The sequence below is a fragment of the Rattus rattus genome, chromosome 1 (genome assembly GCF_011064425.1).
Source record: "Rattus rattus isolate New Zealand chromosome 1, Rrattus_CSIRO_v1, whole genome shotgun sequence".
NCBI lineage: Eukaryota > Metazoa > Chordata > Mammalia > Rodentia > Muridae > Rattus > Rattus rattus.
Window position 1 is genome coordinate 249,347,570 of NC_046154.1, and position 17,875 is coordinate 249,365,444.

Here is a 17,875-nt window from a genome sequence, read left to right on the forward strand (position 1 = left end):
CACCGTGACAAGCTTATTTCATATCTACTGAGTGTCTAAAGGCAGCCTGTGTTGTGTGGAAGCAGTACATGAAGGGTGTGGGCAAGACGAAGTGTGGCAGTGAGAAAATTTATCCTATTATTAAGAATGGCTGAACAATTTAAAACTTAGGAACTGGCTGGGCACAGTAGCTCAGGTTTTTAATCCTAGCACTCAGGATGCAGAGGCAGGTGGATCTCTGTGAGTTCGAGGCCAGCCTGGACTACATAATGAGTTCCAGGAGGCCTTGTATCAAAGAAGCTAACAAACCAACCAACTAAACAACCAACCAAAAAAATCAAAATACCTTAGAAACTGTTGGGCTGGAGAGATGGCTCAGTGGTTAAGAGCATTGACTGCTCTTCCAGGGGTCCTGAGTTCAAATCCCAGCAACCACATGGTGGCTTACAACCATCTGTAATGGGATCTGATGCCCTCTTTTGGTGTGTCTGAAAACAGCTACAAGTGTAATTATTAATAAATAAATCTTTTTTTAAAAAAAGAAATTGTTTATTTCTGGAGTTTTCTATTTAATATGCTCAGAGTGGAGTTGGTTATGGGTAACTGAGAAGCAGAGAGCTAGACCAAAATGAAGAGGGAGCTCTGGGACTGGAGGGACAGCTCAGGGGTTAAGAGAGCTCGTTGCTCTTCCAGAGGACCTAGGTTCAACTCCATCCTAGTCCCCACCTACATTGGGGAACCCTGTCTGGCCAATAGTGTGGTGCTGCAGGGTTGAAGCACCTCTGCAGATGGGACTTGAGCACCCCCAGCTCTGTGTGACCGTACTTTGTCCCTGGTGTTGAATCTCAGCACTGGAAAGGGAACTGAACCCAGGCCAGTCTTTTGACGACAGAGTGGGGACCAGGTCGAGGAGGACTCACAACTACCAGTAACTCCAGCTCCAGATGATCTTCTTCCCTCTTCTGGCCTCTGCAGGCAACTGAACATAGACATATACATACACACGTATTTAAAATATATATTATATACATCACACACACACACACACACACACACACACACACACACACACACACACACACAGAGGAAGCTTCCCTTGAAGTAACGGGCTCTGCGACCGAACAGATCTGGCTGATTGTGTGCCTTGTGGAACCCATGCACCGGGGCTGAATCATGACCTTCCCTGTGTAACTTTGGGCAGATTACCTGACTTCTAATCTTTAATATTCTCATAGAAGAGAGAGAGAGATCTGAGGTCATGCTTCCTGGGTGACTGAGGTCCGGGTTACGTCTGTTTTGTTTCCTGTTGCCACGGAGAGAGCCCTGTCGTCGAAAGACTGCCCTGGGTTCAGTTCCCTTCCTGGTGCTGAGATTCAACACCAGGGACAAAGTACGGTCACACAGAGCCTGGGGTGCTCAAGTCCCATCTGCAGAGGTGCTTCAACCCTGCAGCACCACACTATTGGACAGACAGGGGGTCCCCAGCATTCTCTCTCCTGTTACTCACCTCTCTACTGGGCAGAGAGGCCTGGTCACAGTCCCTTCAAAGCCCAGCAGGACAGTAAGAACACGTCACTGTGACTTCTGAGGCCAGGTTAAAACGATTCTGCGGCTTCCACGTGGCTTCTCAGATTGCTTGGGTGAATCCTGTGTGGCACTGCAAGGCCTCTTCCGGTGCCCTGAGGGAAGGGTTTGTGACGAGAAGCCTGCTGGCCTTGGGCAGAGCCACATAGGAATAGGGCTTTGCGTTCCAGCTTAGTTCAGAGGCTGAAGCCTGACTCCGCAGGAGAGACCCTGCGAATTCCCAGTCCCCGGAACTATGCCTGTCCCTGCCAGCTGTGTTAAGATGCAGAACTTAGATGTCGGATTTTGTTAGGAGATGAGTGGGTGGGAGGGTGCCCAGAGCTAATTGCCAGGTTATCGTCCACTGGCGCCATCCCGAAGACCTTCTGAGTGGTCTATCGCCTGTACCCATTCCACAGATGCAGAAACGGGAGCATTGTGTTCCAGCCTGCTCTGCTTCTTAGCCATGCACCCTGACCTACATTTGGCCTTGATACATTGACCCTTGGGTCCTTTTTAAAAAGCAGAATATGCTGTTTCCGCTGAGGAGAGGTCTGAGACTCAGATCGATCAAGTACTGGATTGAGCCCACACAGCTCGGAAACTGGAAATGGTATGTGAAAGATGTCAGTGAAACCTCCAGGGACCCTGGCCACCCTTCCTTGGCCTGGAGCCCAGAGTTACTGGGCAGCCTAGGTGTCTGAGGGTGGGGTAATGGTACAAAGAAGGCTGAGGGTGAGGATTTGGGCATTCTCCAGAGTTGCAGGGGCAGAGAGCCTAGAGGGTTGGTCGCTCCAGACACCAGTGTCACATGTGGGGTTGCGGGTAGAGAGGCCTTGTATACTTTGGGGTCAGAGAGTGCAACACAGTCCTATGTCACTTGGCCATGACGGATGATTCAGCTTGGCCATGGGAACCATTGTCCCCTCTGCTCCTCACCTGTTATTCTGGTAAGGCTGCCTCTCAAGATGCCATGACTGCCAACACCAAGCATCTGTGCCAGGATGAACCTGGCCAGTGCCCAGGGCGGTGCACCCTTGCACGTCTCTTGGTGGCCTCAGCCGGCCCCGTGTTCTCACTGGGGCACATCCGACCCTGGCACTGGCTAGTTCTTCTGGGTCATTACCTGGCCAGGCTGAGCTCTCCAGCCACACATCTGACCTCAAGCCACTTGGCACCCCCAAGAGCCCGACTTCACTGTATAGTAGCCACAGTCCCATAGCCCCCAAGCCCCATTCCATGCTTGTGAACCTCTCTCTTCATTGTCAACCATGATGGAGTCCCAGGAGAGTTGTGGGACTGGAGGATGAGAAAAGCCAGAAACCAAGACAGAGAGTTAGGAGTTCAGAGGCCAGCAGACCTGTAGGGCATTCAGAGAGATGGACAGAAAGAAAGAGACAGAAAGTCAGAACAGAATCTGAAAACACCTGTATCCTACACCATACAATCAGAGCTAGGCAACCATCTTGAATTCCGCTATTCAAACTCCGAGGTCACAGCTCCCTGACTTGGGGCTTCGGAGAGCAGTGGGCGAGGCTCTTCTGTATCATTCCTTCTGGAGTGAACCTAGTCGGAGTCTATCCGCTGTGTCCCCTTGCTGCCCCTGCCAGCAACTTCCTCTCATCTGATGCTCCTGTCCCCTTGGACCCCGACAACTGGAGGAGACCCGGCTGTGCTACACTTGCACTTCGAGGTCTGGGGACCTGCTGGATGTGCTCACCGGACTGTCTCTTGACTTCCTCCCTTGGTGACCCCTTGCACTTGGCTCCAGAGGAAGGAAGAGTGGGAGGAGAAGCCAGCTCCTATGGCCAGCAGACTGTCTGAACTGTGTGCTGGTGGCAGTGACAAGAATGAGCTCCATCCAGGCATGTTCTAGACCTGCAAGCTACATTAGCCTCGGAGAACTTTAGCTTAATAATGAAATTATTATCACACTTCGGGAGGGGTGACTGAGGTATGGAAGGACGGAATAACTCGCCCCAACTCATACAGCTCAGGAGAGGCCTGTGGGTTCAGTTGCCTCCCGTAGACATTCCTTAGGTGAGACGTGAGTGACCAGGGACCTGGCTACCCCAGGAAGGCTAGATGTCACCTCAGACTCGAAATCCTAGCCTGACTGCAAATACTTAGCGTAGGATCTGGCCTCAGCTGTCAGACTAGTGAACCCTGGGCTTAGAATACCCTGTTCCCTGCTATACTCCAGGGAGCTGAGAGTAGAGGGGCAGGCCTTGCATATATACAAGCATATGTATACACACGTGCACACAATACACACACACATATGCACACATGCAGCCTTCCCTCTGGAACTACTGCCTACCACTGATTGCAAGCTGAAGTTCTGGGTATAAATCTCAACTATTTTTTTCTCAGGTGGGTGACTTTAACTGAGGTGGCAGGTCCTTTAACTGTACCGGTGTCACCGTCCTCTGTGAACCAGGAGTGGCAATGGGTTCTCCAAAGACACCAAACCAAAAGGATGCAGAGGGAGGGATTAAGGGTAAGGACCTGGCTGGTGGATGTGACATCTGCAGGGTTGGTAGGAGACCCAGGGTAGAGTCACAGTCAGTGGGCATAGAATTTGCTTCTTACGGAGGATTCTACCTCTGTTTTTAAGTCCTTCGATGCATGGGTGCAGGCTCACCATCGGCATGGAGGTCATCTGCCTTGGGCAACATCTCTTGATTTAAATGTTAAACTCCTCAGCGCCATCAGGAGTAGTGTCTGATTCCACAGGTGGGCACTGTGGTGGTTGGCCCAGGGAATAGCACTATTAGGAGGTGTGGCCTTGTTGGAGTAGGTGTGGCCTTGGTGGAGGAAGTGTGTCACTGTGGGGGTGGGCTTTAAGACCTTCCTCCTAACCACGTGGGAGCCAGTCTTCTCCTAATGGCCTTCAGATGACGATGCAGAGTTCTCAGCTCCTCCTGCCCCAGGCCTGCCTGGACTCTGCCATGCTCCTGCCTTGATGATAATGGACTGAACCTCTGAACTTTTAAGCCAGCCCCAATTAAATGTAGACCTTATAAGAGTTGCCTTGGTCATGGTGTCTCTTCACAACAATGCAAACCCTAACCAAGACAGGCACCATAGCTTGCCAAACTGGCCCATAGAAATAGTCTGTAGTGATGGTGATGGTGGTCATAGAGCTACTGAAGAAAAAAACAGGTTAGAATATAGAAGACATTTTGAATAGGATGTACACTCCTCATGCCTGCTTCTCCGTGCCCCATCACTACCACGAATACTCCCAGGATATTTTAACTCTGCCTCCAACACTCTCACAAGTCAGGCCCTCAGTTTAACCTTTTCTAGACAAACTCACCTGGCGTATTTTGGGTGAAATCTGGTGCACGGCCTCTGCATGAACACTGGGTGACATCCCAGTGCTCGGTGGAACCAGGGACACCCACTCCTCCCGGGGTTCCACCCTCTCCCACGTGGGTCAGAAGCTCGCCCAGCTCCAGTCCTCAGTGCTGAAAGCTGCTGGTAACCCCACTTCAGAATCCACTGTGTCCACAGTCCCCTGTTCTCCAGCCGTGTGTGTCGGGAAGACTGTGGCAGGCAGCTCGGGCATACACACCCCTCGCTCTGCTGGATGAGGAGCCTCACAATGCGACCCCGCTTGTCAAAGGGTGTTTGTTCCTAGTTCCCTGCAAACATGACAACTTAGGAAAAAGCCTTGTATTTGGGGGCGAGCTGGTCAGACGATAACGGCCAGTTTGATGCGGATCAATTGGAGGTGAAGGTTCGTGAGGCTTTATAAAGACGCTTTTCACTAATGCTGCAGGCAGTGCCTTTGCTCCTGCATAGCCCACTGCCCCAGCGGTGTACTCCATAAATTCGATTTCCTTTCCCTGTAAAACACACACACACACACACACACACACACACACACACACACACACACACACACACACACCGATAGTTTAAATCACCAACAAGATGGCCGAGGATTGGGCACAGGAGAAGCACCATCATGGCTGAGCCCATCGCTTTGGTAAGTCGGCACGCTTTATAAGTTGCTCTCAGTTAATCACCAGGCTGGCCCAGATGGCCCCAGCCTGGGTTTCATGGTGTCCTCTCCAACTCCCCACCTCAACTCACCCCAGCCTGTCACAGTCCAGGCTGACTGGTAGCAGCTGGGTATTACTAGTCCCTGAGGAGATCGCTGTGCTGTGCTGTGGGCTCATGGGAGCTACAGGGTGACAAGCAGCTTGGTCAGGAAACTGAGGTCACAGGTGGGAATTGAGGAATAGGGTGGAACTGGACAGACATGCAAACATCCAGGACTCATTTCATATGAGGGTTCTTGAACATGTGCAAGGGCATGCATGGACAGACATACACACAGAGACACACAGCTCAGGATCCGAGCTTCCAGGGTCCCTCTGGAACCCCCTGAAATATGCAATCTTTTTATTTTAATTTTTCCTTTTGAGATGAAATCTCATCCCTTCTCAGACTTTTGGCTAAGATCAAGTGGAGATGAAATGTCTCTATGTAGCCCTGGCTATCCTGGAACTTGCTTTGTAGACCAGGCTGACCTCCGGGGATCCACCCGCCTCTTAGTCCCAAGTGCTGGAATTAAAAGCATGTGTCACAATGTCTGGTCTGCATGCAACTTTTTAAATGCCTAGAGTTTACAAGTTATGCTCACATCAGTGTGCGCGTGCACGCATGCACGCGCACACACACACACACACACACACACACACACACACACTCACACACGGTGTTCCAAGCTGACGGGATGTACCAGTGGCTGTGTGCAGAATGAAAACACGGGGGTCACCAACAGGCACAACTTCTGTTTGTGGTGGCCTTTGCGTCATGAGTTCATCCTACTTTTCTGTAATCGTTCTGGATTAAAAATAATAAACAACAGGCAACCCGGCCCTGCTCTGGGGCCGCTAGCATGGCCGGAGTGCCCTGGATACAGTGCTGATGGCAGCTGCAGAGTGTGTCATGCCCAGCAGGGCAGACCTCAAGATGGACCAGAGCAGTGGCCAAGTACGTCTGAAGGCACTCTACAGTGGGGACATCTTGATTACCATCGTGGACAGCATGACAGCATTCAAGGACCTCTGTGAGGAAGTAGGAGACCTGTGTGGCCTGCACCAGCAGCACCTACTCACCCTCAAGTGGGCGAACAGTGAAGGTGACCCTGTACTGTGGACCTGGAGGAGGCCGTCCACCTGGCCTGTCAATCGTCTGCAAGCTAGGGAGAGGCCTCACTTGAACTCAACCCAGCTCCAGCTTCCTCTGGAGCCATCTGAGGAAGAGCGTCTGTTGTGAAAGATAGTGCTAGCCCATGGCCTTCCATGCTGCCCACGTGGCAGAGACAGATCTCTACGTCTGAACTGCAGTCCTTGCCTCCAGTCAGACATCCAAGAACTGAGCCTCTAGCCCGTTTGTTAGAAAGGCCCAGCCTGGCCCCATGGTCCCTTTCCTCCAGTGTGGCTTTGGTTTCTCCAGCTTTCCTCACTCACCCACAGTTGGAGGCTTAGAGGTAGAAGTCACGTGGTTCCCCTTCTGCGGTTCTCAACAGCGAGTCACATTCACAGTGTGCCTCCCCTTGAGCAGCACCAATGGGCTGCTCAACTCTGCCCCCTGTCGGTCAGTTGCTGGCTTCATTGAGTTCCCGAGCTCTAGCTTTGGCCCTCGGGTCTAAGGATTTAGCCCAGACGGGATGAGCGAACGTGGGGGAGGTGGGAGGTGATCTGCTTGCTGTGTGAGCATTTCCTTTGTTGACAGGAGCTGCACTCAGCACAAGCTCATGGCAACCGAACTACTTGGAAGTTGATGTTTTCCCATAAAAAAAAACTACTGGAAATTAATAATAATAATAATAATAATAATAATAATAATAATAATAAAAAACATCTGGATCCCAGACACATTTGATCCCAGTACTCAGGATGCTGAAATAGGACTGACTTGCCCCTGCAGGACGGTGTGTTTTGAACACTAGTACGCGTTTCCCTCAGAACTGCCTTCCTTTCTTTGGCCCACACCTTTTCAGACTGGAAGATTTCTGTGGCCAAGCCTCAGGGAAGCGCCACGGCTGCTAAAAACAAACAAGAAATAACCCACGTCCTTGACCAAGTGTGCAGATGGGAGGCTTAGGTCCCACCACAGCCAGGAAGATTTCAGGCAGGACAAAGGCTAGAATGACTCACAGGGCCCCTGCCACTCGGATTGGGAAACCTCTCTTTGAAATTCTCTGAAGGCAGAGAGTAGAGCAGAACGGACATCACAGATGGCATTTGGGCTCAGATCTACTCAAGATCACCCCAGGTCACGGAGTACCCCACGTGAACTAGGAGAGCACACTCTCTGTGGCCACAGTTTGTGGGACAGACCCAAACCTTAGAAGCTGCCTCGATCAGGCGCGGACGGTGCCGAGTGTATAGCCCTACCAAGCAAACCTTCATCAGCCTGGCTGGGATCTGGAGGAGCCGGCGGGACTGTGGGGTCTGAATGTGAAGGGAGTCTATACTTCGACCCCAGGAGGGGCCTTCGTGAGCAGCTGGGAATACAGTGGTCCCGAGGACAGCACCGGGAGCAGATGGTTGCAATCAATCTGCCACTCCACACTCACACGCTAAAACTCTGAGAGTGGAATTTGCCAAAGCTCGCCTGGGGCTGAAGAGGAACCTTAAATAAACTGAACTAAAGTATCCGCCTGCCCCTGACATGAGGACTCAGCGCAGACACTCAGCCGTGACAGAGGAGGCAGCTGGCCTGTGTGCGCACCTCGGAGCTCTAAGCGCGCTTCTATTTTTACCTCCGAGGTTTGTCGCGATTTGCTGGATGAATGCAGGGCAAATGACAAATGCCTCGCATTCCTCTGCAGCTGGCATTTCTTCCTGCTGACTTAATGATCAGGAGCCAGGAATGTCCCTGACAGTAATGTTGATGAATGCCTAATAACCAGGAAGAGACAGCTCTGGCAGCCCCTAGGAAGATCACACATCTGGAAGAGCCCATTGTCTGACAGTCAGGGAAATTTCTGTAAGGTAAGCGCAGAACCTCACCTACGAATGACGGCACCATCCTCCTCCTCTTCCTCCTCCTCCTCTTCCTCATCATCACCACATCATCATCACCACCATCACCATCATCATCATCACCACCATCACCACCATCATCATCACCACCATCATCACCACCATCACCACCAGCATCATCATCACCATCACCACCAGCACCAGCACCACCAGCACCAGCACCACCACCACCACCACCATCATCATCATCATCATCATCATCATCGTCATCATCAATCATCATTAGTATTGTGTGTGCCTGTGTGGGGTGATTTTCTATGTGGACACACAGACATCCATGATGGAAGTCAGAAAACCACTTCATGAAGTCGGATGCCTTCCTCTGTCTTCCCGTGGGTCAAACTCACCATGCTTGAAAAGATGTCCCTCCCTTTGGCTATAAGACTATTGAGACAATAAACTCCAGATTGCGATCTCGTGTCGGGAAAGAGAAAACTGAAGTTTGGTCCAGTCAGAGGAGGTATTTGTCACCCAGGAAGAGATTTCACAGAGTTTGGACAACTGTCAGGCGCCCCCTGTGGAGCAGAGGAGAGGAGACGGATGATCTATGAGACTGCACCTCAACCAGTTCTGCTGAGCTTCGAGTATCTTCAGCTGGCCCTGTATTTTACCTTCCCCTCACGTTAGGACCCTGAAGATGGGTTGGTGGGGGGTGGGGGTGGGGGGGGGGGGGGGGGTGGGGGTGGGGTGGGGGGGGGTACTGGGCCTCTCAGTTCCTCCTCCAGGTGCGACCACACTGAATAAATCCCTTACTTTGCTTCCAGTATTACTTACCTGTCTAACTGCCCTTATGAGGACCAGCCACTGATCTTATCTCTGACTGTGTTAGCCTCCTTGACAGGCCTGCTCTGGGTCCTTGGTGAGGCTCGCACACTATCTGCAGTCTGCCCTTGGACACACACGTGGGTTCCTTCTCCCATCCTGTGTTTGGATACTATCTCCCTGTTGTCTGCCCTCTCCCTGGCCGGAAGGTCAGCAGCTGCTACTGTTGGCCACAGGCTCCGTCCCGGGGTCAGAGTCCCTGTTGTCTTCTAGGTCACTGTTTGGTTCTCAGCGCTGCTTCTTTCTGGCCAGGTGACCTTCTCACATTGCCTCAGCTGTTGGATCCACAGTGACATCTCCTGCCCTGGGCACCTGGCACTAATCCCCAGACTGCCAAGGTCAGCTGACCCTGTGTAGGCCCACCATCTTGATCAGAGCCCAGGTGGGAGCCCCTTTTCCCCTGTCCCTGAACCTAGCCCAGTGTGTCACCACCCTGGAGAGGTGACTGCCGAAAGGTGTCTGTCTCACATCTTGTATCTGCCTACAATCCCAGAACGCATCTTCCCTTTTCTTCCAGGGACACCTGTGGGTGTGCTTCCCTTGCTGGAACGAATAAAAACAGGCCGGATAGAGACAAGAATGAGGAGTTGCAGGATATTTTATTGAAACCAGGTGGGTCAGCGGGAAGCTAAGCAGCTGGAGACTTCCGATGCTCACCGGCCCACTTCCCACCCTCCACTCCCTCTAAGTAACCCTCTGTCTCCTTCCAAGGTCAGTGTCTGCTAGCTGGTGACTTGCATTTGGGGTCAAATGTGACAGTGGAAAAGAGATTTTTCCCAAAACCAGGAGGAAAGTGGGTTGGGACTTAGGTGACAGGAGACCTGAGCATGACCCAGCAGAGCTGAGGAAGCAGAGGCCACTTTGCACCTCTGGGTTCCAGGACAATGCTGGCCAGAGCTCTGTCCCCAGGGGTGTGGGTAGATGCCACACTATGCTCCCCTCTTCTGTTCTCTGCTAACCTAGGGCACAGCACACTCTACTTGCTACACAACATTGGGTCCCAGCTTGCTGGGCTGGACAGTGGGAGCGCATGGCTCAGCCCTGGAAGCCCAGCTCCTTGTACTTGGCGGCAATGTCATTCCGGAACAGCTCCAGGGCCTTGCTCATGGCGCCCTGAGCATCTGCTCCAAAGTCCCCGGAATATCTCTTCTTCAGGACTTGGATGATGATTTCTGAGATAAACTGCAAGAAGGGGACAAGAGGTTGTAGGTCACGGGAATGAGCAAGCCATGAGCTGAGGGTGTGTACCCACTGCCCTTCTCTTTATTATAGGACCGTTTCCTGCACACTTACGATGTCCCAGGTGCCATTCTGTGCAATGACTCTGAACCAACTCCTTTAAACCTGACTACCTGGAGGCAGGCACCAACACCATCCCTGCTTTGTAAATGGGGAAACTGAGGCAGAAACAGGTAGAGCCTGTGTGCTGAAGTCACGTAGTCAGGGAGGGTCACTCGAACCCAGGGGGCCTCTCTGGAGCCCCTTTCTCACCTCTCGTGTGCCCACGCTACTGCAGGACGCAGGCCCGGCAGCCAGCCGGCCCATGAAAGCTTGGCACAGCAGACAAGATACCTTGCTCAGTACCCGCTCGCCCATCAGGACTGTCAATCAGGATACCTGGGAAGACTTTTCCCATCGTGTGATTTTATCCCTGTACCTGGGACTGAGGAACAGGTACTGACAAGGGAAGAGGGGCCAGGTGAGATCAGGTATCCCCATTACCCAGCTGGCGACTGGGGCCACCCAGAACCCAAAGGCTCCTGATGAAACTCTCATATTGCTAATTTATCATCGTTGACTTAGACTTTGGTCCCATACAGCTTCGGTTGCTGTACCAAGGGGTGGCATCTTACCGAAGAGACTACCAAGTGACCAGGTTGAGGTCATGAAGCAGGTAGATAATTAGCTGAGGTTAGACCCTGGGGACAGTGGACACACCCCTGCTAGCTCAGGAGTGACGGTGCAGCTGCCGTTTCAGCCTCTTTTTCTGGGACTCTCGTGTGCAAGTGACACGACAGAGATGAGAGCGGGACACAGCAGAAGGGGACACCGAGGGACACAGGTACCTCCAGAGGCACAGGACGTCTTTGCAAACAGACCTCTGGGAAATCTGCCTCACAATTCACAGATACAGCAAAGTCTGTGGAGCCTGGGTCCTGCAGGACCAGCCCCACCTTCAGGCAGTGGGGAGAGTTATGTGTCTGGCCCTGCCCTGCCCTGCCCTGTGACTCCAGTTACAGATGGAGACTGACAGGACCCCCTGAGGGCTGCCGGCCTCCCCTCAGGCCACTGTCCAGCTGGTGTCTGAACCGTCATGGAGTGGGGCAGCTGAGCATCGGGGAAACAAATGGTACCCTCAGCTGCCACCATTCTCTGACAGAACCCTGAGTGGGAGTCCTGCCTCAGTGACCCTGTGCCTCGGTTTCCTCATCTGTCCAGTGAGTACAACACGGGCTCCTGCTTACGAGGAGAAGGCAAGTCGTGTATCGGGTCACACTTCACACTGAGGTGCTGGCCCAGCATTTGGAGCAAGACACTAAATCGAAAGCTGGCTCCTCAGTGCCCTCAAGGGGAGCTGGGCTGGGGCAGGTTGTTGAGGAGACCTGGGCTCAGTGGGGAGAAAGCGGGTCATTCACACTGAATGGCTGAGCTGGGATTTCTATCTCTGCCCATGGGCGTGACATGGCCTCCTGCTGTGGCCCCCTACCTCCAGGTACTTGACCGGGATCTTGTGCTTGGTGGCGTGGGACTGGGCCAGAGGCTGGATCTCGGCAGCATGTTGTCCCTTCTTCTTCAGGATGGTACCCAGGGCTGTGAGCACGGTGCAGCCGTGCTTCTTCAGGTCCTCTGAACTCTTCATCTCTTCCTCGGACTTCAGGTTCTTGAACTTGTCGAACTTTTCCAGGGTCTCGGGGTGAGCCTTAAATAGACTACAGGAAAGAAGGGATGGAGTGAGAGGCGTGGAGGCCACTAGACTGCAGCTGCGTCTCCTCCCAGCGGTGCAGCCTGGGCCAGCGCTCCACACCTCCCTCTGTGCTTCAGGATCTCTGGTGGATCGGGGTGACGTGACCTTAAGGATGTGGAAAGGATTAAACGAGGTAACCCATCCGGTGTCTGGCACAGCACGTGCAGGACAAACGCCTGCTCTTCATAAGGATCAATGCCATCACCCTCTTCTCTTGGTTACAGAGAAGGGCAGTGGTGTCTCTCCATCTTCACCCCGTTCTCTCTGTTATCTGGAGAGCAGACAGTGAGGGGTACTGGGGCGAAGCATCTGTGTGTCTGGTTCTATGCTGGGCTCTCACCTACCTCCAGTGTCATCCACACTCGTCCCGTTTTATAGACAGGGACAGGACTCAGGACATGTCCCCGGGAGGATCTCAGGGCTAGTGTGCAGAGAAGGCAGGCAGCCATCGGAGTGGCTCTACTCCTCTACTCCTCACCCCATCCGTGTCAGGGGTACCTCTAACACTCCCTGACTGAAGATGCCAGGACCTGAAGTTCTAGACCTCCTGACTGTCTGTGGCTGCCGACGAGACCCCTCTATACTGGTATACACTTCAGATCCAACCTTATCCATTTTCCACTGGCGATGGCAAGGGAACCCAGCAAAGGTCACAGCTGCTCCTGCCTGCCACCTCATGAGCCCTGGTTTTACCCAACCAGAGACCCAAATCCTGCTCTGGGAAGATAATGAGGGCTACAAGAGCCACCAACCTCCCCAGATGAGGCCTGTCCCTGATCCACTTGGAGGCAAATAAACACCATCGAAGGCAGTTGCCTGGCCTGGGTCACAGCAGGTGGTGTCAGAGCTCAGATCTGGAGCCTGGGCAGCACGAGAATTAACACTGGATGCCCCCTAGGGCCCCACTGTGACATGTTTATCAGGGTGACCATAGCTACCCAGACTCTACGTTACCCTTACAGCACTACTATGAGGACATACGTTTGTCTTTGTGTACCAAGCTATATGGAAGCACTGGTCCCCCGGCCTCCGCCCCACAGTCTCATGGGGAGGACCTCCTATGACCAGGACCAAGCTGCTTCATCCTCTATGAAGAGTTCTCTTCCTCTATGACCCCTTGAGTTTGTGATCTGATGCCCCCAACTCTTCTCTTGAGCTGTCCCATTCCCTCGCGGGGCCACTGGAGCCTGTGTTCATGTGGGAGCCTGGTGTTCCTTCCCTGTTCCATCCCCACTCTAAGACCAGCCTGGTTAGGATCCACAGTGAGAGAGCATGAACTGACTCCCACAGAGTATTCACAAGGACATGCGTGTCCTTAAAGCACTTTGCAGGGTGATTGACTGAAATCCCACAGTGCACCTGAAGCAAGTTCCGTGACTACATCATGTCCCAGAGGAGGAACTAAGAGGTCTAGTGTGCATCCAGCAGAGGGAGTCTAGGAGCCCTGCCTCTCTGCACGACTGGATTAGTCTCCAGACAGGGCAGGACAAAAAGGCCGCAGTGTTCCACAGTGGGGATGGTCCTACCTCACCAGTGGATGGCTTGATACAGCCTCTCAGGGCAGCTAATCTATGCCCCCCTTCCAGGTCCATGGTCACTCCTCATCCTCCCACCTCTCAAGCACTCCACTGTGTGTCAGTCATCAGTTCTGTTACACACACACACACACACACACACACACACACACACACTCCCAGAAGCATCCGCGCACACACACGGTGTGTATTCTCAGAAGACGCCCAAGTCTGTTCTTCACGTGGGTGAAGAGCCGTGCACACAAGCTAGCGCCATGACGACTGGTTGGGCCTGTCCCCGGGCCCGAGTTGCATACAGCATCACCCGAGGAGCCCATCCAGAGCTGTGTGCGTCACTGACAGCTTGTCTCTGGCACCTTGTCCAGGGTCCCTGTGCTCCTGGCTATTATTATCTAGCGACAATGACCCTTGAGTTCCTACTGACAGATGGGATGCCTGACACCCACAGGTGAACCCAAGGTCACCAGGCTGGATGGAGCCGGAGGAGGGCAAGACCAGGGTCTTGGGGCTGTAGGCGCTAGAGACACTGTACTCTGGCTCTGGCTCAGTCTCCAGCGTCCTGTGGGATGCTAAAACAGGCACCGAGACTTTTTCCTTAGCTCATTGAGTGTAAGCCAAGCTGACTTCCTAGCTTCTAGGAGGCTTACCCCAGCCTCACCTTTGCCCAGCACTAGGCAGAATAGATTTAGGCTCGCTCACATTACAGGAGGAGAGGTACAGGTCTACAGGCCCCACACAGCCACTTGCTCCCTGAACCCTGAGTCCCACAGATAGAGTCCTGGGAGAGGTGCAGAGCCCACACCCTTGGATTCCCATGAGCACACTTGATTCAGCTCCTGCTGAAGAGACCAGGGATGGTTTCTCAGGGTTCCTTTCTTTATCCTGTTGCCAGGAGGCCAGGTTCAGCACACAGGCAGTCTGGCTGGTCAGACTCTCTACTTGTCCTCTAAACAGTTGCCCAGTCAGACCCCATCTTAGGAGCACATGGGGTGGTAGATAGAAGGGTCACTGAGAGCATGGGCTACAGCCAAATGGCCTAAGTTAGAATCCCATCCACAGTCATGCTAGCTGTGTGATTTGGGTCAAGTTGCTATCTGTGGTTTGTTTTTTTTTTTTTTTTTAAGATTTATTTATTTAATGTTTATAAGCATCCTTTCACTGATGCACCAGAAGAAGGCATCAGATCCCATTACAGATGGTTGTGAGCCACCATATGGTTGCTGGGAATTGAACTCAGGACCCCTGGAAGAGCAGTCAGTGCTCTAACCACTGAGCCATCTCTCCAGCCATAAACCCCTCTGTTACCTGAGTTCATAAAGGTGCTCCGACATAGGGCTCTATGAGACTCCCTCCCCTTGTTGTGACTCTGTGAGATGGTTCTCTCATTATGTGAAAGGTTGCTGTCACTGTCACAGTCATTTCCAAACCTTCTTGGCTTCGAAATCCTTTCCCCAACAAAAAATGTCATCACAGGGGTTGGGAGGATGGCTCAGCAAGAGCATCTGCTGCTCTTCCAGAGGATCCAAGTTCAATTCCCAGGAACCTTACGACAGCTCACAACAGTCTGGAACTCCAGTTCCAGGGGATCCAATGCCCCCTCCTCTGGTCTCCTGGGTATTGCATGCATATGGTTCACGTCCAGATATGCAGGAAATATACTTAGAAAGTAAAATAATGCATCTTTTTTTAAATGCAGGTATAAATGGACCAGAAAATATCTGACCATGAAGAGGTGAGGTAGGGCTCAGAGGGAACAGCCCCGACCACCTGGAGCCCACAGCTCGGCTGCCTGCTCCTTGTTCTAGAACTCAGTGCTTACAAGACCAGGCCTCAGAATTCTGTTAAAGTACTTACAGAAATGACCTTGCTGAGGGCAGCAGACAAGACTGGGGTCAGGATTTGGGACAGGCCAGGAGCCCAGTGCCATGGGAAACTTGTTACCCTGAGAGTGGAAGGCCACTTCCCTGTGCCCCCAACAGGAGAGGGCAGGAGCAGCTGGTGTGGCCCCATGACCCAAGCCTGAAAAATGACAAGGTGTTAGACCCTTGGGACCTCCCAGGGTCAGCAGCCTTGGCTTTGTGCCCCACCTGGCCCTGGGTCCTGGTAGGCCTCAATTACTCCCCTGGGAAGGGAAGAGTATCTCTCTAATAGCATAATAGCCTGAGTCTCCTTCAAGCCCCAAGTTTCTGCCCAGGCCCTGGCAGCCTTGGAGTCTTGCAAAACTCTGTTCTACCAATCCTGCCCTTGATAATCTGCTGTCCACAGAAATACAGGGTAGGACTCCGAATCCCAGGGCATGAGAGTGGGCAGGGGTCTCAGAGACTGTGACATACAGTCCGAGGCAGAAATAGGACCTAGAAAGCAGAAACAACTTGCCCAAGGTCACATAAGAAATCCAGAATTAATGCCAACTTGCTGTGGGAGTTGGTCCAGTTAGACAGACTTGTAGGCCCAGCATTTAAGAGGGGTTGGGGGAGGGGGTTGGGGATTTAGCTCAGTGGTAGAGCGCTTGCCAGGAAGCTTAAGGCCCCTGGGGTTGGTCCCCAGCCCAAAAAAAAAAGAACCAAAAAAAAAAAAAAAAAAAAAAAAAAAAAAAAGAGGGGTTGGGGGAGAAAGACAGGTAGGAAAAAACTGAGATGCCCAGGTGTTCCAGCAGCCAGCGAACCTCCTTCCAGCATGGCCACCTAAAGGACTCTGACCTCAGACGACTTTGCTCCCAAGCAGAGGGGTTAGAAACGGACAAAGGGAGAATCCAAGAACATTGAGATCAGGAGGGATCTATCACCCTAGATCATAAATAGCAAGGAATTCATTTCCAAACTACAGCTTCACGGACATGGCAGGGGCTGCTAGCAACAGGGCACCCTCCCCCCCCAGAGCCAAAAATTACCACTCATGCATATCCCATCAGTCTTCCAGGGAAGAGCCGCAGCCCCTGGGTGAGCAGTGAGGCCCTGTGTATGAACCTCAGCCCCTTCCCCTTGCCCAGGCTCAGAATCTGCAATTTTTCTGGGCATGTCTAGGAATCCCTTGCAGCCGAAGGCAACTGCATTATCTAAGCTTTCAGTCCACGCTGGTAGATGAGATCTATCACTGCCCTCACTATTCTGCCTCTCTGCCATGATAACATTCATCTGGTGGGCTGTTTGATGCTCAAGCTTGCTTTGGTGGCTGACATCAGCTGAGATGGATGGATCCCTTTTTCTTTTCCCCACTCCAGTCTCCAGCAATTAGAAGTGAAATCCGAACTCATCATTACAGCCAACTGGTCTACCCTGCCAGCTTTCACCTCGTAGCCATATAGTGATCCTCAGCGTGAACAGGTATCGGGATAAGGGTCTCTTCCTCTTACCTGATGAGGACTTCCTGTCCATGGCCAGCAAGGTCGCCCTCCACTTTCCCCCAGATGTTCAGCACCATCTGCCACTCCCCATCACTGAGCCCCATGGTGGCTTCTAAAGAGGACAAAAGGAGAGCGTGTAGGCCGGCTGTTAGCTGTGATTTGAGGCCACCTGGTCCTGAAGGGCTTTTATACCTTCTCAGATGCTAGTCTGGCCAGGATCACTGGGTGCCACATGCCCCTCCTGCCACCCTCCTCAACCCCCCAGGGGTCTAATCTCTGCCTTTCTCTGGCCCTCACATGGGCAGCTATTTTGGGGTAAGTGCCATTGTGGGGAGCTAGGACAGCTTGGGGCAGTAGGGGGTGGGGAGCGGGAAGCAGCCAGGCCACTGTCTGTCTGGACTTGCACAAGCCCACAGAAAGGGCACCGAAGTCACTGCCAGCAGCTGAAACCCAATTCTCCCCCTGTCTGCTGCCCCAAGGGGACTTGTCATGTTTCTAAGCTTGGGCACAGGCATCTTGCTGGCCCCCAGAAGTCTTCTCACTTTCCAACTGCTTTTGCTCTTTTATTGCGTGTGTGTGCATGTGCATGTGCATGTGC

The 17,875-nt window shown here is 52.7% G+C and overlaps 1 protein-coding gene across 1 annotated transcript; it reads right to left on the minus strand.

The window, feature by feature from the left end:
- Window positions 1-10,014: 10,014 nt before the first annotated feature.
- Mb (myoglobin) lies at window positions 10,015-17,432 on the minus strand. Its single transcript, XM_032917739.1, has 3 exons — window positions 17,287-17,432; window positions 12,142-12,364; window positions 10,015-10,616 (listed from the first exon to the last, which is right to left on the minus strand). The coding sequence occupies exons 1-3, from the start codon at window positions 17,379-17,381 to the stop codon at window positions 10,470-10,472; spliced, it is 465 nt and encodes a 154-aa protein (XP_032773630.1). The 5' UTR covers window positions 17,382-17,432; the 3' UTR covers window positions 10,015-10,469.
- Between the last annotated feature and the right edge of the window lie 443 nt (window positions 17,433-17,875).

Bases quoted from the DNA above. Each gene is read 5' to 3' on its own strand.
- Mb (XM_032917739.1), bottom strand. From the start codon at position 17,381: ATGGGGCTCAGTGATGGGGAGTGGCAGATGGTGCTGAACATCTGGGGG. The intron at 12,365-17,286 runs GTAAGAGGAAGA...TCTTTCCTGTAG, and splicing joins GGACAGGAAGTCCTCATCAG to TCTATTTAAGGCTCACCCCG. The intron at 10,617-12,141 runs GTAGGGGGCCAC...CCCTTCTTGCAG, and splicing joins TCCCGGTCAAGTACCTGGAG to TTTATCTCAGAAATCATCAT.